General features: G+C 47.9%; 1 protein-coding gene across 3 annotated transcripts in view; it reads left to right on the top strand.

Annotated features, from left to right (window-relative positions):
* The window catches only part of plekhh1 (pleckstrin homology domain containing, family H (with MyTH4 domain) member 1), a 161,145-nt gene that overhangs the window by 35,277 nt on the left and 104,108 nt on the right, over window positions 1-21,760 (top strand). For 2 of the 3 annotated variants that reach the window (XM_072569296.1, XM_072569295.1), the window contains exon 3: window positions 19,552-19,614. In XM_072569296.1, coding sequence (XP_072425397.1) covers window positions 19,552-19,614 — 63 coding nt within the window. Of the gene's footprint in view, window positions 1-18,299; window positions 18,352-19,551; window positions 19,615-21,760 lie in introns of those variants that run through there. The other variant, XM_072569297.1, reaches the window with a different exon arrangement.

The following is a 21,760-nucleotide window of genomic DNA, read 5'->3' as shown; positions in this document are numbered from 1 at the left end:
GGCCTATTCAATAGAGGTGTTCTCGCGCTCTCGCTCTGTCTCTCGATCCCTCTCCCCCTCTTCCTCCCTCTCCCCCTCTTGGTTAATTGGATGCTAGGATGATCAACATTGACCTTGTTTTTTAGGGTCTGCTAGTACCATCTAGCACCCCCCCCCGTGACAGTGGGTTACTCTAAAGACCTCCCTGCGTCATGACATGGTTACCCAGGATATTCTGGAATATTTTGCACGTGAAATCTGATCCCTGATTGGACTCTCATTATAGGCTGCAGAATTCTCTCATTCCTAGTGGAGGCAATGGTCTAGTGGTATTATTGCTGGACTGTTAATCCAGAGACCCAGTTAATATTCTGGGGAGTTGGGTTCGAATCCTGCCATGGCAGATCGTGGAATTATCATTCAACCTTTCGGAAAAAAAAATTGGAAGGGTCTGATGTCGACCATGAAGCCATTATTGGAAAGAAACCCAATTTGGTTTGATATGTCCTTTGGGGAAGGAAGCTGCTGTCCTTACCTGAACTGGCCTATGTGTGACTCCAGACCCACAGCAATGTGGTTGACTCTTAACTGCAATAAATGCTGGCTTAGCCAGAGACATCCTCATCTTGTGAATGGACAGAAAAGAATTCCCTCCCTAATGCTTTGGCAGATATAGTTCTCAGGAGAACACCCTTTAAATAATGGGTAGCCCCATCCACGGTTGTAAGGATTTACTAGGAGCCCTGTTTTGTTTTGGACAGTGATCCCAAATGAACCACAGACACCTTTTTTTGAATGTTTCCCCGGAGCTGGCACGGGAAATCGTAGGTGTGGATCATATTGTAGGTTGGGGTATTCCCACATTTCGGCAGGTTCGGCAAAACCTTCCTTGTGGGGTTGTGGCCAATAAAAATGCTGGCTATTCTGAACTTGGGTTTTTGAGTATTGAGTGGTTAGCACTGCTACCTCACAGCGCCAGAGACCCGGGTTCAATTCCCGCCTCAGGCGACTGACTGTGTGGAGTTTGCACGTTCTCCCCGTGTCTGCGTGGGTTTCCTCCCACAGTCCAAAGATGTGCAGGTCAGGTGAATTGGCCACGCTAAATTGCCCGTAGTGTTAGGTAAGGGGTAAATGTAGGGGAATGGGTCTGGGTGGGTTGTGCTTTGGCGGGTCGGTATGGACTTGTTGGGCCGAAGGGCCTGTTTCCACACTGTAAGCAATCTAATCTATGGCGGCATGCTTGGCCTCCTGAATCTCGAGAGCCAGCCACAATAATTCCGTACAGTACCCTGAGCAGGTCACTGGTGGAACACTGTCCATCCCTCATTTGTAGTTCTGTGAGGGGTTAATTCCTCATCAGTATCTTATTTCTAATGCATTCAGGACTGCTTCTGTCTCAGCTTCAGTACGAGCAGGCTGCTCTTGTGTTTGCAACAGTAGATCAGCTTGTTGGCCTGAAAAGAAGGAAGCTCCATTTATTGTCTCCTTGACGCCTTCCAGACTCCTGAAAAAGTTTTCATACCAACCTGGAGAGTCTTGTATTTGCAGCGCCACATCAGCCTCCGCCAGCTGAGCTGGTCTGACCATGGACCATGTGACCACAGGGTCAGAGAAAATGTCCGCCACAGCTGTTCAAACTCCCTGAACTCATCTGGGCAGTTTAGAGACCAAAGGAAATGCCCTTGTGAAATTCCCGAGCCTTTAAACAGGAAGTGGACGGTTGGTGCTAATTTTGTGGTATTTTGTAAATGTGGGGGGGTGTCATTACAGAAACAGAAAGGACTGGGAGCATCCATCTTGGGCTCAGATCAGGAGGTTCACTGAGTCTCGGAAAACAGCACTGATAATCTCGATTTGACCTTTCCCCACAATTGATTTGATTTAGCGTTTTGGGTCTGGTGACCTTTCCTCAGAGGAAGAGTCACCAGTCCCAAAACGCTAACTCTGATTTCTCTTCGCAGATGCTGCCAGACCCTGCTGAGTTTTTCCAGCAACTTCTGTTTTTGTTTCTGATGTACAGCATCTGCAGTTCTTTGGGTTTTATTTGATCTGATTTATTACTGTCACATGTACCTAGGTAGAGTGAAAGGTTTGGTTTTGCGTGCAGTACAGGCAGATGATACCATACACAGTGCGTTAGGGTCATAGAACAGAGTGAGGAATACAATGTTACAGCTGCAGAGAAGGTGCACACAGAGCGAGATCAACATTAAATTTAAACTTTGAGAGATCCATTCCAAAGTATAGTAAGTGGGGAAGAAGCTGTTATTGAATCAGTTGGTGTGGTGTTAAAGTGTCTGTATCTTTTGCCCAATGGAAGAGGTTGGACGAGATTATAACCGGGGTGGGAGGAGCCTTTGATGATGTCGCTGCCTTCCGCAGGCAGAGGGAAGTATCGATGGAGTCAGTGGATGGAAGGTTGGGGCGGCACGGTGGCACAGTGGTTAGCACTGCTGCCTCACAGCGCCAGCGACCTGGGTTCAATTCCCACCTCAGGTGACTGCTGTGTGGAGTTTGCACATTCTCCCCGTGTCTGCGTGGGTTTCCTCCGGGTGCTCCGGTTTCCTCCCACAGTCCAAAGATGTGCAGGTCAGGTGAATTGGTCATGCTGAATTGCCCGTAGTGTTAGGTAAGGGGTAAATGTAGAGGTATGGGTGGGTTGCGCTTCGGCGGGGCAGTGTGGACTTGTTGGGCCGAAGGGCCTGTTTCCACACTGTAAGTAATCTAATCTAATGGCTTGTGTGATGGACTGGGCTGTGGTTCATAACTCTCTGTAGTGATGGGTTATCTCATCCACACTCCTACCAGAAGACCTGCTTGACAATTTAGATGTCACAGTGACTGATCATGTTATACTTTAACTATGTCTTTGTTAAGGTTGGACGTGTCAGAGGTCAGACAGCAACTGGGTTGTGTACTTTACAGGGTAGCTTTTCATTCCACACTTCTTGGCACCTATTTGACTTCAATATTCTAGGGAACGCCCGGCTATGCTTGTCAGCTGTCAGACCTGCCTCAGTCAGAGGGTCATAATTCATGTCTCACTTCAAAAAGGTCTTTCTTTTTTACGAAAGAATCGCTCACAGGAGGTGGTCATGACTGGCACAGTTAGACCTTGTTAGAATGTGAAAGTGCCCCCTCTAAAACCCCTTACCGAGCCCACAGGTAGAAGAACTGTGGATGCTGGAAATCTGAAACGCAGACAGAAAGCGCTAGAGAGACTCAGCATCTTTGGAGAGAGAGCGGAGTTCACGTTTCACTTCTTGTGACTCTTCCAAACCTGCATCCATTTCCATCTAGACGGACAAAGGCAGCAGATACACAGGAACACCACCAAGTTCCCCTCCAGACCACTCACCATCCTGACTTGGAAATGTATCGCCGTTCCTTCACGGTCACTGGGTCACAATCCTGGAATTCACCCCCCCTAAGGTCAACCCACAGCAGCTGGGCTGCAGCGGTTTGAGAAGGTGGCTCACCACCACCTTCTCAAGGGGCAACTAGGGACGGGCAATAAATGCTGGCCCTGAGTGGCTGAAAGTGTTCTGGTGATTCTGTTAGCAAGTTCCAGGTTTTGGATCCGGTGACAGTGAAGGGATGGTGGTGTATGTTTAACTGGAGATGGTGGTCTGTGTGTCTGCCAGCCGAGCCCTTCCAGCGTTGGAGGTTGGAGATTCGGGAGGTGCTGTTAAAGAGGCGTTGATGCGTCGCTGTGGTGTGTACCATGAGCCTGTACACCAGTGGGGGAGGGGCTGCTTGAAGCCAGGATAAAACGATTGAGTGCAGGCATCCCTCGCTTTTCGAAAGTTAGCTTTACGCCACTTCACCTTTACGAAAAAGTACCTGTTTTCGCTAACCCCCAAGCGAAACTTTTCCCATACAAATTAGTTGCTTCTTCGCTTTACATCATTTCGACTTGGGAAAGGTGAGCTCCACTTTTGGATGGTGGGGGGGATACCTGTTTGTTTGAACGGTACAGTTCTGAGGGAATATTGTCAGGTCAAGGATCCTCCCTTCCAATGAGGCATCAAACCAAGATCCCTCTCAAAGGATCGCAGCGAGGGAGAGTCGAAAGACAAGGATGGGGTGGTGTGGGGGGGAGTTTTCGCACCAATGTCGAGGCTAATATTGATTCTCCAAACATCATCTTGCACTACTGAACATTCTCCTTGGTTATCTTTATTTCTGCTTCTGTTGTGTGGACGTACCAGCTGTCCGAGTTCCCTTGTGTTACTGCAGGAAAGTCTGCCAGCTGTAAAACACTACAGGGGAGCATCCTGAAGCTCGTCACATGGGAGAAAGTTTTCTCTTTCTCTTTCTTTCTCTCTTTCTTTCTCTCTTTCTCTCTCTCTTTCCTTCTCTCTTTCTTTCTTTCTCTCTTTCTCTCTCTCTTTCTCTCTCTTTCTTTCTCTCTTTCTTTCTCTCTTTCTTTCTCTCTTTCTCTCTCTCTTTCTCTCTCTTTCTTCTCTCTTTCTTCTCTCTCTCTTTCTCTCTCTCTTTCTCTCTCTCTCTTTCTCTCTCTCTCTTTCTCTCTCTCTTTCTCTCTCTCTTTCTCTCTCTCTTTCTTTCTCTCTCTCTCTTTCTCTCTCTCTCTTCTTTCTCTTCTCTCTTTCTTTCTCTCTTCTCTCTTTCTTTCTCTCTCTTTCTCTCTCTCTTTCTCTCTTTCTTCTCTCTCTTTCTCTCTCTTTCTTTCTCTCCTTCTCTCTTTCTCTCTCTCTTCTTTCTCTCTTTCTCTCTCTCTCTTTCTTTCTCTCTCTTCTCTCTCTCTTTCTTTCTCTCTTTCTTTCTTTCTCTCTCTCTCTCTTTCTTTCTCTCTTTCTTTCTTTCTCTCTTTCTCTCTCTCTTTCTCTCTTTCTCTCTCTCTTTCTCTCTTTGTTTCTCTCTCTCTCTCTCTCTCTCTCTCCCTGTCTTTGTGTGCGTGGCCTGACTGGGACCATCGTCGGGTAGGAGCTCACCCGGGGAGCCTGGCGTCGAGTTTCTGTCGGGGCTGATCTCTCCGCAAGGTTCTGCTCGTTGCCAGCAGCCTCTGAAATCCCTTTTTCCTTCTGACGTTCAGCCTTCAAACCACTGGCTCCTAATTGATGCCAGACTCTCCAGCGGTTTTGTTATATGATTAGAAACTCAGCGGAGCTACAAAGGGAGGTGTCAGGGTGGAAACGTGACTGGCAATTACTCCGAAATTGCCGACTTGTTATGTTCCGTGGTTTCAGACCCAGGGAGATACGCAACCACCTCCAGGGCTGAGCCCCCTCCACCACGAAGATTTCTTTTTGATCATTTTCTCTACTGGCTTTTTCTGAAGAATTTGATCTGCTCGTTGAATGGGGAAGCGACAGAAGATTTTCTTTCTCCATGTGTTTTTTTTTTCCCTGCCCCCTGTCTGTGTCCTGTACTAACCGTTACAGGTAGACACATATTTGATTATTATCATCGGCCAGTCCTAATCAAGGCTGGTTCCGGCACCCAGCTTGCTCATTTTCAGAACTCGTTGCAACTGGAATCTTGCCGGAAGATTTGGAAGCTTTTTGAGTGCTGTGCTCTCGGCAAATCCGAACGCTAAGGTCTCTGTGTGTTAGTGAAAGCCAACAGCATTGTCCCTCCCTGACTCTTCGTAGAATGTACTGTCGCAGTCAGCTAGGACTACAGGGCTCAACTCATTGTGTTACAAATATACCGTCACAGAGTCAGGGAACTGTGCAGCATGGAAACAAACCCCTCAGTCCAGCTTGTAGTGCTGACCAGATATCCTGAATTAATCTCATCCCATTTAAGCATTTGGCCCATATCCCTCCAAATCCTTCCTATTCATATACCCATCCAAATGCCTTTTAAATGTTGCAATTGTACCAGCCTCCACCACATCCTCTGGCAGCTCATTCCATACACATACCACACTCTGTGAAAAAGTTGCCCCTTAGGTCTCTTTTATATCTTTCCCCTCTCACCCTAAACCTATGCCCTCTTGTTCTGGTTCCTACTTAAGGAGTGTGCATTATCCTTTGTTTCATCCACTTAAGGGGTGCGCGGTGAGTTGTGGACTGCATTATCAGGATGTCCTGAAGTTGTGCTACTCGCTATATAAATACATATCTCCGCTTTCCTCATTTTGCGAGAGGCAGTGAAGAGGTGCCTTCAGAGGCAAGGAGCTCCACTCCTGTGTGTCTTTTGTGGCTCCCAGTAGATTGCCTTCCTCTGACTCTGCTGCTGATGTGCATTCACATTGTGTGTCTCTGTGGAACGCCTGTTTCCACACCATTTTCCCACACTCCTTATGAATTAGAATGTGACCTTGAGCGTGAATCAATGTGGAAGTCACAAGGTGAACAATGAGCACTTTATACTGTTCAATAAAACTTTTATCCATGCATTAAAATAATTGTGGCCTTGTCACCCCTCCCCCGTTCTCTGTAACCTCCTTTGGCCTGACCCTCCAGGATCTCTGTGTTTCGGTTCTGCCCCCGGCCCTGATTATAATCACTCTACCATTGGCAGCGCTACACTGAGTGGACTAGGTCCTAAACTTTGGAATTCACTTCCTAAACCTCTCCATTTCTCTCTCTATCTTTTTCACTTCTCTCTCCCTTTCTCTCCTCCATTGAAGCACCCTGTAATAATTACCATCTTGTTCCAGTCATTGGCCAGATATTGGGCTCACTGTCAAATTTTATTTGTTGTGAAGTGAACTTTGGAGGGTCCCCTACATTCAAGTCATCATTGTCTAGCTGTTTAGCCACTTAGGAAATGATACACAATTTTAGAGTCATTCAGCATGGAAACAGGCCCTTCGGCCTAACTCCTCCATGCCAACCGTGTTTCCTAATTTGTACTCGTCCCATTTGCCTGTGTTTGGCCCATATCCTTCTAAACTTTTCCTACTGGTGTATCTGTCCTTTTAAATATTGTAATTGTACCAATCTACCACTTCCCCTGGCAACTGACCCCCTACACGCACCACCCTCTGTGTGAAAAAGTTGCCCCTCAGGTCCCTTTTTCAATCTTCTACCATCTCACCTTAAATTCATGCCCTCTAGTAGTTGTCAGCATACACTCTGCATCCAACTGTCTAATGGGTAGAAAATCTCTGGCTACTTACAATTCAAAGTATGTGGAAAGAGACTGGAATTTCTAGATCAAACTGTGCCTGTTTCTCCTCCTGTCCTGATAACCTACATGATCCGGCAACAGTAGAGTTGTTAACTGTTGCATGTGTCAACCTCTTTTTGTGTTTTGATTAGTTTACAACTGAGCCCCCAGACAGTAAATCACAAAAGCTTCATGGTTTGTACCTGCCCTGGCTCAGTACAGCACACGTTGGATTATTCCTACTCCCCTTCTCCTTTCTGTGTAGCTCAACAAGTTTATCCTTTGCTAAACAGGGGCCAAATGCTGGCAACTGGGATTAGGTTAATTTAGGATGTCTGGTTGGCATGGACGGGTCAGACTCAGGGGTCTGTTTCTATGCTGTGCCACTCTGACTCTAAATATTCGTCCAGCTCCCTTTTCGAAGATGCAGTGAGTCCGTTTTCAGACAGGTCAAAATAATACTCTGCAAAAAAACAGGAACTTTCTCTTCATCTTTCACCCAGTTCTTTTATCAATTAGCTTAAAGTGGTGTCCTCCACTCACTTGCCTTCCTTCCAGTGGAAATGGTTTCTCTTTCTGATAATATATCGGAACCTTGATGCTTCCATTCAAATCTCCGCGTCCCTAGTGTCTCTAGTCCCTCTATTCCTCTGCAATTCCTTATCTCCCGCCCTTGATTTGACTAAAAGCCCCCTTGCGTTGGAATGAGTTTGGGTTTCAGGGCCAGCCATTGCTCCCAGGCCTGGTGCACCCCGCCCCTGAACAAGAGATTGCACAAAACGCAAACCAGGCAGATGCCAGTAGAATCGAAACACACAGTCCATATTCCGAAATAATAATCAGTGTGGAGATCTTTGTTTTACTGCAGGCTGCTACACATGAGAGAATTCTGCAGAGTACTTTAGCAGGGTCGTTACTGCTGGGCACAGTTATAACCCTCTCTTTGCTCCCAGGGGGACAGCCGTGTTTCACTTCCTAGCAGCATCTAGCAGTGACACAGGAGAGGAGATCTAGTGTCACAGGTGAATACTGCATCCACTATACTGTGTGGACACACAATGTTAACCCTGTGGGGGCTGGACCGTTGTGGAATCCGACTTGCACGTCAAGTAAAGACAAGGTGATGCCAGGGCACGAGGCGGAAAAGAAACCCTTTTCAGACTTTGTAGAACCACTGCAGAAGTGGATTTCTCTATTGGGTAGTGTCGAGCTGTCTACAGCACTGTGGGGCAAATGACTGCACTGGAAGGTGGTGACCAGAGGGGACTTGATAAAAGCAAGGTGCCCAGCACACTGGGAATATAGCATAGGGAGTGCTGGAAAAGTTCTGCAGGTCTGGCAGTGTTTGTGAAGTGGGGGAGAGAGAGAGAGAAGCAGAGTTAACGGTCTGAGTCCAACATGACTCCTCTTCAGAGGGGTTACAGATCAATAGGAGAGCAAGGTCTTTCTGCAGGTGGGGTGTGAGTCTCCCACGAAGTAGGCCCCGCTCCCGCAAAGTCTCGCATAACACTCACGCTAACAACTTTCTCTCCTTCCTCTGTGGGAGCTAACACAAAAGGGAATGGTCGGGGAGGTGAGAGTCCGCACTGTCTGTGGGAATTGCAGGCGGAAGAGGGAGAAAGCTTGAGTTTCTGCAGTCAATGTTTCAGGAGCTCGGGAGCACATTTTTAAAACCGGCGCTGAAAAAGTTGTAATCTCTGGCCTCCTCCCAAGGCAGCATGTTGGTGAGGACAGCAGCAGCAGGTTCATGTGGGGCTAGAGAGAGGGGTTTGGGTGGGAGGTGCTCCAGTTCCCAGAACTTTGGGACCTGTGCTAGGGCAACGGGGACCTTTCCCAAGGTCAGCACTTCACCCTGAATAAATATCACTGTGGGAAAGTGAGCCCCTGTGTGGGAGTGAGGAAAGGAATTTCCACAGGTGGACAGGCACCAGAATGAAACCAGAGGGAGCAGAACTAAAACAAGAGAGGCAGACAGCCACAGAATGAAGAAGCAGTGGGGATCAGACACCGCAATTGCAAAACCAGTCAGCGGTGGGTCTGGGCTGTGTGGACCTTGATGCATTTTTAATTAAAGGCAGGTTAGCTGTAGGCACAGGCCACCATGTAGAACAATGAGAAAATAGCAAGATAAGGAGGATTGGGAACCTAATACTCTTGGTGACAGGGTATTGAGGAAAAACCGGGGAGGGGGATAAAGGGAGGGTGGTGGTGTTAATCAGAGATGCTTTTAACACTGCAGTGGGCAGGATGTATCTGAGGGGTCCAAGACACATCATTTGGTTTGAATGGAGGAATAATAGAGACGTTAATCTCCAGGCTGCATACAATTGGGGCAGTATTGGGGCAGAAGTAGAAGATGAAAATTGCAGACAGTTTGCTGAGATATGTTTGCCGAGTGCTGGCAATGGTAAGATTCAATTATTTGAAGAGAAACAGGAATGTAAAATGAAGGGTTTGCTTTTATTTCACACTTACTTTCTCAACCGCTGGAAGTTCCAAAACATTTTCCAGGCTGTTGGAAGGTGTAGGCCTGGGTTTCTGTGACAATGGAGCATCTATCAGAGCGCCTGACAAGTCACCACTCCCATCCCAGGAAGGTGACTCCTTTTTCTTAAATGGGGGTGGGAATAAGGATGGGCCGCATTTTGTAGATGTGCTCTTCTAGATTCCTGTTCCGACCAGTAACTGCTTCCACTCGATCAGATCTTTGGAGGCCAGGGGTGTGTGAAACCCCAGGTGTAGACCCGATAGGAGCGGCTCTGAGCTTTTATACATTTCTTTTGGATAGCCAAGGTAGCCCCCTTTTGGTTATGGTCCTGGGCCACATGTTTGGAGACCTTTTGGAATTGTTAGAATCTCATTAACTGTTAGACACATTGAAACTGTCAGCAGACCTGTTAAAGCAGCTGTCGAGTAATCGTTAAAGGTGGGAAGCATTAAGCCAGGCATTCCTGCCTTTTTAAATATTTCCGAAAAGAAACTCGAGTGTTAAAAAGACCATTTCTTGCTATTTCATGCTGTTCACATAAATCAGTGGGTTTCTCTTGTTGGATTACTGCTGTGTGATTGATTTCACAGCCGCCATTGTTAGAGTTGGGTGCCTGCCAGTTCAGTTTGATTGATAGCTACAAGTGGCTATTGAAGTGGCATTATAAGTTCAAATGCTTGATGTTATAAGGGATTAAGTACTGGAGTTAAATGTTTGATGTGATAAGGCATGTTTAGTTGAAGAAATGTAAATGTACTGATTTTTTTTCAATACAAGTAGGTTTGTAATAGTCTGTAGTAGACATTTGGAAACGTTCGTTCATTGAACCTTATTCTGTCTCTTCTCTGCATGAACCTGAGGCCTGCCAAGTGTGAGCTGGTGTGGTGCAGGCTAAGAGAAGGGGACATGGGTTAGCACAGGGATTAGAAAGCATCATGGATTCTGTGAAGGGCCATGGAAGGGCATGAGTTGGCCTGGATGGAGCTTGGCGTGTTCATGGATTTGTGAGGGGGGAGGGGGGGCAGTTGGGGTAAGGTTGAAGGGGTGTTGTATTCTTCAGTTGAATTTGAAGATATTTGGATGTGGTACTGGAATCATACAGCACAGAAACAGATCCTTTGGTCCAACCAGTCCATGCCAACCAAAATCCCATATTCAAGTAGCCTGTATGCCTGTGCTTGGCTCACATCCCTCCAAATCTTACTTATTCAAGTCCTTACCTAAGTGTCTTTTAAACTGTACCCACGTTTCCTCTGGAAGCTCATTCCACACATGAACCACTCTGTGTTTAAAATATAATTGCCCCTTATGTTTTTTTTAATTCTTTCTTCTCTCACCTTAAAAATATGCCCCATAGTCTTAAAATCCCCCACTCGAGAGAAAAGGCACTTGCCATTTACTTTATCCATGTCCCTCATAATTTTATAAACCTCTATACAGAGACCCCTGAATCTCCGATACTCCAGTCTATCCAGCCTCTCCTTGTAATTCAAACCCTCCATCCCTGGTAAGTCACTCCTGAACACATTCACGCTGGATAACATCCTTCCTATAACTGGGAAATAAATATTGATATTTTGAAAACAGTTCACATTACAGAAGGGGAAGTGCTGGAGTTCTTAGAAAATGTAGAGATGGATAAATCTCTGGTACCTGATCTAGTATATCCCAGGGCTTTGCGGGAAGTGAGATTTTTTTTTAAAATGGTGGGTTAAAAAGGGGCCTTCCTCCCAGTCCACCCCAGCACCTAACAGGGTGATTCACCCTAACGTCTAGCATGGGCTGCATCCCCTCCAGACCGAGAATCGAGGCACTTATAAGGCCAGCAACTCTCTCAGCTCGACAGACACTCGACAAAAATCCAGGCGTCTGTCTTTCGGATGAAACTTCAAGTCAAGGCACCCACAAGTGAATCATGGAATCCCTAGCGTGTGGAAACAGGCCATTTGGCCCAATAAGTCCACACCAACCCTCTGAAGAGCATCCCACCCAGACCCATTCCCCTCCTCTATTACCCTGACTAATGCACCTAACCTACACATCCCTGAACACTATGGGCAATTTAGCCTGGCCAATTCACCTGACCTGCACATCTTTGGATTGTGAGAGGAAACCGGAGCACCCGGAGGGAACCCACACAGACACAGGGAGACCACACAGACAGTCACCCAAGGCTGGAATTGAACCCGGGTCCCTGGCGCTGTGAGGCAGCAGTGCTAACCAGTGAGCCACTGTGCGTCTAAAAGAGAGGATAAATGTTTATCCTGCAATCCGCCTCACAAAACCTACCACCCAGTCGTCACCATGCTGCTTTTGATGGGATCTTGCAAGTGTGCAAACTGGGTGCTGCACTTCCTGCACGTCAGCAGTGACAACCTTTCACCCTCACTGCTGGCGGAGTGCTTTGGGATGTCTGAAGGCGCTATGGAGACACAGGTCTTTTTGTCTGTTATCAGGATTCTGGGAAAGCGGAGGGTACAGTCAACGTTTTATGCAAGACTGACTCCAGAGGGTGAAAAAGGAACCTAAAATAACTCCACGGAAGCTGGTATGCTGTCGCGAGGTCACCCTTTATTTCCACATGCACGGTACATGACACTGACCCAACTCCCTCAGAGTGAGCAGGACCTCTGACGCTACTGGTTATACCTATCAGCCAGGGCTCCCTGATCGGACAGCCCCAATCTGGGAACTCATACTCTACGAGTGCTGTATTTTCTTCCCTACCTCATTGAAAGCCTATTGTGTGTCTAACCTTTTGAGCTAGAGGTCAGAATCCATTGCCCTGAAGCGTTGACCCTCTCACACGGTTACTGCCAGAGCTGCTGGGAGCTTCTCCCCAGCACTTTGTGTGACCGTCTCTTGGCCCCCAGTCAGGCTGCTCTCCCGCTCACCAGCCTCACACCTTTGCTCCCCCACGCCATTTAGCATGTTGCTGTTCACGCTGAGCAAGCAGTATCCAAAGGATAGCCCCTGGACTCCTTTTATGGGTTTGCCGTAGGGTCAAAAAGGGAAGGAATGAGGTTTTGTTCTATATTTTTCATTCTTTCATGGGAGGTGGGTGTCCCAGCAAGGCTAGCATTTGTTGTCTAACACTAATTGTCCTTGAACAACACTTTCCAGACCATTTCATAGGGCTGTTCAGAGCCTGGAGTAGTCACATGTAGGTCCAACCAGTTAAAGACAGAAGATATCCTTTAGCCAGTGAATCAGATGGGTTCTGACAGCAGTTCCTTGAAAGTGGAGTCACAGGTTTGCCTGAAATGTCACTTTTTCCTGCTCCTCAGATGCTGCCTGACCTGCTGTGCTTTTCCAGCACCACTCTAATCTTGTAACAGGTAGGCCAGCTAGTGCAGAAGGCATTTGGTACCCTTGCCTTTCTTGGTTGTGGTCAGAGTATTGAGTACAGGAGTTGGGAGGTCATGTTGTGGCTGTGTGGACATTGGTTAGGCCACACTTGGAATACTGTGTTCAATTCCGATCTCCTTCTACAAGGCTGTTGCTGGAGTTGGAGGGTTTGAGCTGTAGGGAGAGGCTGAATAGGCTGGGTCTATTTTCCCTGGAGTGTCAGAGGCTGAGGGGTGACTTTATGGAGGTTTGTAAAATCGTGAGGGGCATGGATAGGGTAAATAGTCTAGCTCTTTTCCCTGGGGTGGGGGAGTCCAGAACGAGAGGGCAAAGGTTTATGGTGAGAGGGACAAGACATAAAAGAGACATAAGGAGCAATTTCTTCACGCAGACAGTCATCTGGGACTGGGATTTGGGATTGGAATGGTGCATGTATGGAATGAGCTGCCAGAGGAAGTGGTAGAGATTGGTGCGATTCCAGCATTTAAAAGACATCTGGATGGGTATATGAATAGGAAGGGTTCAGAGGGATATAGGCCAAGTGCTGGCAAATGGGACTAGATTAATTTAGGATGTCTGGTCGGCATGGATGAGATGGACCGAAGGGTCTGTTTCCATGCTGTACAGCTCAATGACTCTCTAAAAGGATCTCACCTGGCAAGGCACTCAAATGAGAAGTTAGTGCTGTTGATGTCATCATTGTGCGCCCACACCCCTCTTGAACGAGGATCTGGGACTGGAACGGTGAGTGTCACTGCTGCAGCCTTAGTCTCGCCCCTCAGTTCTACCCTCCTCCCACCGACCCGTTCACTGCCCCCCTTCTCCACCCTGCCTCACCCCTCTGCTTACTGTAGCAGTGACTTAATCATTCTGCACTCAGTTCCTGTGGGATCGGGTGGCGCGGTGGCTCCGTGGTTAGCACTGCTGCCTCACAGCGCCATGGACCCAGGTTCGATTCCCGCTTCGGGTGACTGTCTGTGTGGAGTTTGCACATTCTCCCAGTGTCTGCGTGGGTTTGCTCCCACAATCCAAAGATGTGCAGGTCAGGTGAATTAGCCATGGGAAATTGTCCACAGTGATAGGTGTATTAGTCAGAGGGAAATGGATCTGGGTTGGTTACTTTTCGGAGGGTCGGTGTGGGCTGAAGGGCCTGTTTCCACACTGTAGGGGATCTAATGTGATCCTATCAAAAGCAGGATACTAACCCTATATGGTGAATCATAAGCCCCACCTTTCAAATGGAATGCGCACTCTCTGTAGTTGTGTTGACTGCAAATTAGCAACAATTGACAAGAGTTTTGTTGTTGCTGTTCCCTGAGATTAGCTTTCCATTTTAGAGTTTACAAAATTCCCTTGGCTGGATTTGAACCCATGACCCCAGAGCATAACCTTGAGCCTCAAGATTCTGACACTGAGCCTGTGGCATTACCACCGTAATTTGAATGTGCGTATCCCTCAGTCAACACCCATTACAAATCATATTATCTAATGATTGCACTGCTGCTTCTGTGATTTGGCAGTTAACTGTGGAGTTTGTTGCATTACTAATCAGCAAATACAATTCAAGGATACTTCTTCGGCTGCAAGGTGCTTTTAAATCTGCTGTGATCCTGAAAGATGCTATAGAAATGCAAGTCTTATTTCTTTACCTCACTCTCTCCTTTCTCCACCGTTAAGGGCCTGTCGCTTTATCCTAATATCACCTTACCTGGACCGTTGTCAAGCACCATTGTCCCTATAAAGTTCTTTTGAGATGATTTATGACGTTTAAAAAGTCTGACACAACTGCGAGTTGTCTTTTTGTTGTTGGTTCATCGTGATATTGTTTTGGGGTGGGGGGGGGTGCGAGGGGGAAGACGTGGACTCACAGCAATGAATGAATTTGTGTCTGTTGAGGGAGAGTGGGATGAAGAAAGAGAGAGGAGGAATAAGGGGGAAGAGACGGAAGGGCACTGTAAAGGCTCCTATATCTGATGACAAACGCAGCTCTCTATCGGAGGTCTGGCTCTGTGGTGTGAAACAAATTAAAGCTGTAAATTCTCGATGCTGTTAAATCAAGGAGATCGTATTTCTTGAGGGAGCCAGGGTCGGGGGAGGATCTGAGCAGGCAAACCCACTGACGCTATTGAGAAAGGATTTGTTTGTTGTTGTAACTCTGCCCAAAGGTTCATTGCTTTTATAACTGCCTGTTTTCCCCCCCTCTTTGGAAATTAGTAGCTGTCACTTGGCTGGAAATCTAATGCTGCCTTGGCACTACCCACTCACAAATGGTAATGACTGGTAGTCCTGTCGAACCACCACAACTTGCATTTGTGTAGCGCCTTTTAATGTATCAAATGTCTCCCGCCACTTTGCAGGAGTGTTATTGGACGCCATCCAATCTAAGGAGGTATGAGTAAAATAGGAAGGTGGGAGTCGGCCATTCGGCTCATTCAAAATGATCTTGGCTGATCAGATATCTTTGGTGTCTTTTAGCCACAGTATCACCGTAACCATGTACAACACTAGTAATCGGAAATAACCACATTTTTACCTGAAACGTACTCAAGGACTGAGCTTCCGTGGTCGTCTGTGCTAGAGAATTCCAAATGTTCAGAATCCTTTTTGTTCAAAATCTTCTCCTCAGCTTGGACTTGAGTGGGATCTCTCTTATTTTTAAATGTTCCCCCCTGGTTCTCGACTCCCTAGCCAGTGTAGCACCTCCCCTGCATCTCTCCCGTCTGTCCCTACAAGTATTTTTGGAGGATTTCATGGGATTCTCATTTCATTCTTTGAGACTCTGGAGAATTCAGACTGACTTTGCCGAAGACCATCCCAGGAATAAGCATCGAGAGTGTAGGGTTGGAAAAGCACGGCAGGTCAGGCAGCATCCGAGGGGCAGGAGAATCGGAGTTTCGGGCATAAGCCCTTTATCAGGAAAGAGGCTTGTGGGCTGGGGGGGGTGCTGAGAGATAAAGGGGAGGGGGGTGGGGTGGGTAGCTGAGAAAGCGATAGGTGAATGAAGGTGAGGGAGAAAGTGATAGGTCAGAGGGGGGAGTGATGGACGGGCCAAGTTGGAGGCTTGGGACTGGGATAATGTGGGGGGAATATCTGGTGAACCTTCATCGCACTCCCTCTGTGGTAATAATATCTTTACTGAGAAAAGGAGACCAAAACTGCTCAAGGTATAGTCGAGCCAAGCTCTGATACAATTAAAGCAAGACTTCACTGCTCCTGCACCCAATTCCTCTTGGAATAAAAGCTAATGTTTCATTAGCCTTCCTCATAGCATGCAACACCTACATGTTGACCTCCATGTTTTATTGGCAAGGACCCCCAAATCCTTTTATGCATAGATATCACAGGCTTCTTATTACTTAAGAATTACTCTGCATATTGGTTCCTCCTACCAACATCTTGACGTTTTTCCACCTGGTATTCCATCTGCCCTGTTCTTGCCTATTCAGCGAGCCTGTCCAAATCCATCAGCAGCTTATTGCATCTTCCTCTACAACATGTATTCCCACTTAGCTTTGTGTCGGCTGCAGATTTTGAAATATTACTTTCACTTCAGATCATTGAGATGTATTGTGAATGGCTGGGGCCCAAGTACTAACCCTTGTAATACCCGACTAGCCACAACCTGCCAATATGAGAATGATCCTTTTTTATTGCTACTCACTTTGCTGGCTAAGCATTAGTCCATGCTCGTAGGCTCCCTCCTGTCCCGTGTGCTTTAATGTTCCTAACCAACCTTCTGTGGCGTGCTTTACTGAATGCTTTTTGTAAATCTAGGCAGACTTACGTCCATTGGGTCTCCTTTTATTGATTTTGTTAGCTTGAGGCTACAAGGCCAAAGGCTTTCACGATGTTGTAGGCGAACAGGAGCATCCGAAAGGAAGAAGGTGGGAGGTTGGGGATTGGGTGGTGGGTGTAGGAAGGCTGGGAATTTCCGAGCTTAGGGCCTCAGCTGAACGCAGAGCCATCCACTAATGAAGCTCAGCACAATCCAGGATAGAGGATCTCGTGTCGTTGTCACCCCGTGTGCCATCTCCACCATCATAGTGACCAACAGTGTGCCCCCGCTACAAACTGCACTGCTGGTGGTCCCGTCATGGTGCCTCAGCAGTTAGCCCTCCTGCCTCAGAACGCCAGAAACCCGGGTTCAATTCCAGCCTCGGGTGACAGTCTGCGTGGAGTTTGAACATTCTCCCCGTGTCTGCGTGGATTTCCTCTGAGTGCTCTGGTTTCTTCCTACAGTCCGAGAATTGCAAGTTAGGTGGATTGGCCATGCTAAATTGCCCCCCAGTGTGAAGGCTAGGTAGATTAGTCATGGGGATTACAGGGTTGGGGTGGGTCTGGGAGGGATACACTTTGGACCCAGCGGCCTACTCCACACTGTGTAGGGATTCTGTGATTCGAAGACATTCACTAAGGTTTCTCAGAAACATCTTCGAAACCTGGAGCCTCCACTCCCCAACGGAACTAGGGCTGTAGTTGTACGAGGTAAAGTCAGCCTTCCCTCCAAGGCCTTCCTTCAACATGGCTGGGTTATGATCCTGGAACTCCCTCCCTCATGGCATTGTGGGTCAACCTACAGCTCCCCAGTTACTGAGGGGCAAAATTGGAGGTGGCTGAGGGTCTGAGAGATTTCAGGGAGTAGCCCATGCCTGATAAAAGTCTAAGATGTTGCTGGTTCAGGGAGCAGTGTTGATCTGCGAGTACAGAGGTGATAGATAAGTTCCCACAAAATCACTCAGAAGCCCCCAAGTCGTAGATAAGCAGCCAATCCAGAAGCTCGGGATATTGGGGCGAGTAACTCACCTCCTGACTCCCAAAGCCAGTCCACCATTTACACGGCAAGTAAAGACGCCCCGAGTTAACAGCAGTGGGGGGCCTTCCACCTTCACCCTAAGACAGATGGGCAGCTACTTGAGCAGCCTGGGGGGGGGGGTGGTGATGGGGGCAGTGTTGAGATGCCCTCACCCAGGTCGGTGGAGGGGCTGATATCAGGAATGCACCGTGTCTTTTACAACTTCCTCCTGAGGAGCTGGAGCTCCATAGGAGGTCTGTGGTTCTGGTGGTGGTGGTGGGGAGGAGGGGGGTGGGGGGGTTGTCAGTTCAGACAAACTGTGTAATTGTTTAGCCTACATCAAACAGGTGAGTTCCGAAATCTTAGACTTTGCAGCTTTCCCTCTGTCTGCAATGTGTGTGTGTGTGTGTGTGCGAGCACGCGCACATTCTCTCATTCCCTTGTTAAAGTGAGTCCCTTGTAATGGATTTCAACTGGATCAAAGCCCTAGGGCTCACACTCTGCAATTAGACAGCAGCTGGAAACAGGAAGCTTTTATTCCGAGACCAGAGCAAAGAGCGTCGCGCTAAACTGAGCAGATTCAAAGAAAGACCTTGTGTTTTGTTTTTCGATATAATGCTGCTCATGACCTCGGGGCACTCTGAAGCACGTTTACAGCCCCGTGAGTGATTTGCAGCATTGCTGCTGCCCTACCATGGCCTTTCAAGCTGCGCACAGCAAGATCCCACGAGCAGCAACATTCTGGTGGTATCGGTTGAGGGAGAAACGCTGGCCGAGATGCTGGAGGGGGCGGGCCTTGAACATAGCAGAAGTGGGGAAAGGCCCAATTCCAGGAGTGTCGTCAAACAGTAGGGCAGCAAGGTGGCTCAGTGGTTAGCACTGCTGCCTCACAGCGCCAGGGTTCGATTCCAGCCTCAGGCGACTGTCTGTGTAGAATTTGCACGTTCTCCCAGTCTTTGTGCGTGTTTCCTCCCACAGTGCCAAAGATGTGCAGGTTAGGTGGGTTGGCCATGCTAAATTATCTGCTAGAGTCCAGGGGTGTACAGACGAGGTGGGTTGGCCACGGGGAAATGCGGGGCAGGGTGGGTCTGGTTGGGACGCTCTTCGGAGGGTCGATGTCGACTCGATGGGCCGAATGGCCCACTTCCACTCTGTAAGGATTCTCTGAAAACTGAGGCAGTGAACCACAAGAGATAGGTTTGAAGGAAAGGAAGATCAAGAGAGGCAGAAGGGATTTGAGGGAGGGAATTCTGAGCGGGGCTTCCAATGTTGACCCTTCGCTGCAATTGTACACCGGCGCTTACAGCAGCTCCAAATTCTCCTCCGTCTCGTTGCCTGGGAGCCCCAAAGCATCATGGTACCCGCAGAGAAATTCTCGGCCTGTAACTCCCTGTCAGGTGGGGCTGAGGCAGGGTCCTGTTTGAGGCTCACCTGCCATTATCCAGGCAGGTGCCAATCATCCTCCGCCCACCCAAGGGTTGGCAATGCCACCCGGGCCTGAGAGCCGTGGCACGACGGTATTCTGGGAGAGCGCTTTACACCTCAAGGGGGAGACGGCACTGCCTTTGGGTGGGCTGCCACCAGTGGGACGTGGCACCTCCTGGGGGGAGGGGGGGGGGCAGCTGAATGACCCAGCTGAGTTGAGTTGCTCTGTTTTTGCAGGTTGGATTAGGTTTGTCCCCCACACGGTAACCTGGGGCACATGATGTCAGTGCTGAGCGAAGGTGCTCTCTTGAAGGCCTCTCAAGCCACAGTGAGCTTCCCCGATATCGGAAAGCGGAGTGTTAAGTCAAGTCTCTCCTTGTCGGGTCAGCTTTGCCGCGCATGGAGTTTAATCCTTGCCTTTTGTCCTCTTTTATAGATGCAGGAATTGGAACAGAGAGTGATTGAGGCTGACCAGCGGGCAGAGAACGCAGAGAAACAGGTATAACAGCCTTATAACAGCCACAGGGAAGTGGCTGTCTGTTGTATGCAGCACTAACACGGCTATGCATCCTCGAAAAGGAGCCTGGCTGCCTTTTCAGTTAGAGCTAACCGTTCAATAAGATTATGGCTGATTTGACTTTTCTCTCTGATTGACTGAGTCCTTTGTCCATCAGAAATCTCTCTAACCCAACTTCCAACCAGCCTGCACTGTTTTGTGGAGAAGAGAATTCCTCAGATTAACCACCCGCTGATTGGAATTTATTTTCCTCAACCCTGTTGGAAAAGGAGACCACTTATTCCTAAACAGTGTCCCCTCGTCCTAACGCCAGCTCCCACCACCACCACCAACACAAACAGAAACATCCACCCTATTTTGTCCCCTCAGTGTTTTTAATGTTTCAGTTAGATCACCTGTCTGACCTCTCTACCCCGATCGCTATGGATATAGGCCCAACCCTATCTAACATTTCTTCATAATAGAGTCATAGAGATGTTTTGATGTTTGAAAACAGACCCTTCGGTCCAACCCGTCCATGCCGACCAGATATCCCAACCCAATCTAGTCCCACCTGCCAGCACCTGGCCCATATCCCTCCAAACCCTTCCTATTCATATACCCATCCAAATGCCTCTTAAATGTTGCAATTGTACCAACCTCCACCACTTCCTCTGGCAGCTCATTCCATACACGTACCGCCCTCTGCATGAAAAAGTTGCCCCTTAGGTCTCTTTTATGTCTTTCCCTTCTCACCCTAAACCTATGCCCTCTAGTTCTCCCCGACCCCAGGGAAGAGACTTTGCCTATTTATCCTATCCATGCCCCTCATAATTTTATAAACCTCTATAAGGTCACCCCTCAGCCTCCGATGCTCCAGGGAAAACAGCCCCAGCCTGTTCAGCCTCTCCGTATAGATCAAATCCTCCAACCCTGGCAACATCCTTGTAAATCTTTTCTGAACCCTTTCAAGTTTCACAACATCTTTCCGATAGGAAGGAGACCAGAATTGCACACAATATTCCAACAGGGGCCTAACCAATGTCCTGTACAGCCGCAACATCACCTCCCAACTCCTGTACTCAATACTCTGACCAATAAAGGAAAGCATACCAAATGCCTTCTTCACTATCCTATCTACCTGCAACTCCACTTTCAAGGAGCTATGAACCTGCACTCCAAGGTCTCTTTGTTCAGCAACACTCCCTAGGACCTTACCATTAAGTGTATAAGTCCTGCTAAGATTTGCTTTCCCAAAACGCAGCACCTCGCATTTATCTGAATTAAACTTCATCTGCCACTTCTCAGCCCATTGGCCCATCTGGTCAAGATCCTGTTGTAATCTGAGGTAACCCTCTTCGCTGTCCAATACACCTCCAATTTTGGTGTCATCAGCAAACTTACTAACTGTACCTCTGATGCTCGCATCCAAATCATTTATGTAAATGACAAAAAGTAGTGGACCCAGCACCGATCCTTGTGGCACTCCACTGGTCACAGGCCTCCAGTCTGAAAAACAACCCTCCACCCCCACCCTCCGTCTTCTACCTTTGAGCCAGTTCTGTATCCAAATGGCTAGTTCTCCCTGTATTCCATGAGATCTAACCTTGCTAATCAGTCTCCTATGGGGAACCTTGTCGAATGCCTTACTGAAGTCCATATAGATCACATCTACTGCTCTGCCCTCATCAATCTTCTTTGTTACTTCCTCAAAAAACTCAATCAAGTTTGTGAGACATGATTTCCCACGCACAAAGCCATGTTGACTATCCCTAATCAGTCCTTGCCTTTCCAAATACATGTACATCCTGTCCCTCAGGATTCCCTCCAACAACTTGCCCACCACTGAGGTCAGGTTCACCGGTCTATAGTTCCCTGGCTTGTCCTTACCGCCCTTCTTAAACAGTGGCACCACGTTTGCCAACCTCCAGTTTTCTGGCACCTCACCTGTGACTATCAATGATACAAATATCTCGGCAAGAAGCCCAGCAATCACTTCTCTAGTTTCCCACAGAGTTCTAGGATACACCTGATCAGGTAATGGGGATTTATCCACCTTTAACTGTTTCAAGACATCCAGCACTTCCTCCTCTGTAATATGGACATTTTTTAAGATGTCACCATCTATTTCCCTACAGTCTATATCTTC

Source organism: Chiloscyllium punctatum, chromosome 4 (assembly GCF_047496795.1).
Source record: "Chiloscyllium punctatum isolate Juve2018m chromosome 4, sChiPun1.3, whole genome shotgun sequence".
NCBI classification, from domain to species: Eukaryota; Metazoa; Chordata; class Chondrichthyes; order Orectolobiformes; family Hemiscylliidae; genus Chiloscyllium; species Chiloscyllium punctatum.
Note: the sequence above shows the minus strand (reverse complement) of the source record. Positions and strands in the feature narration are given on the sequence as shown.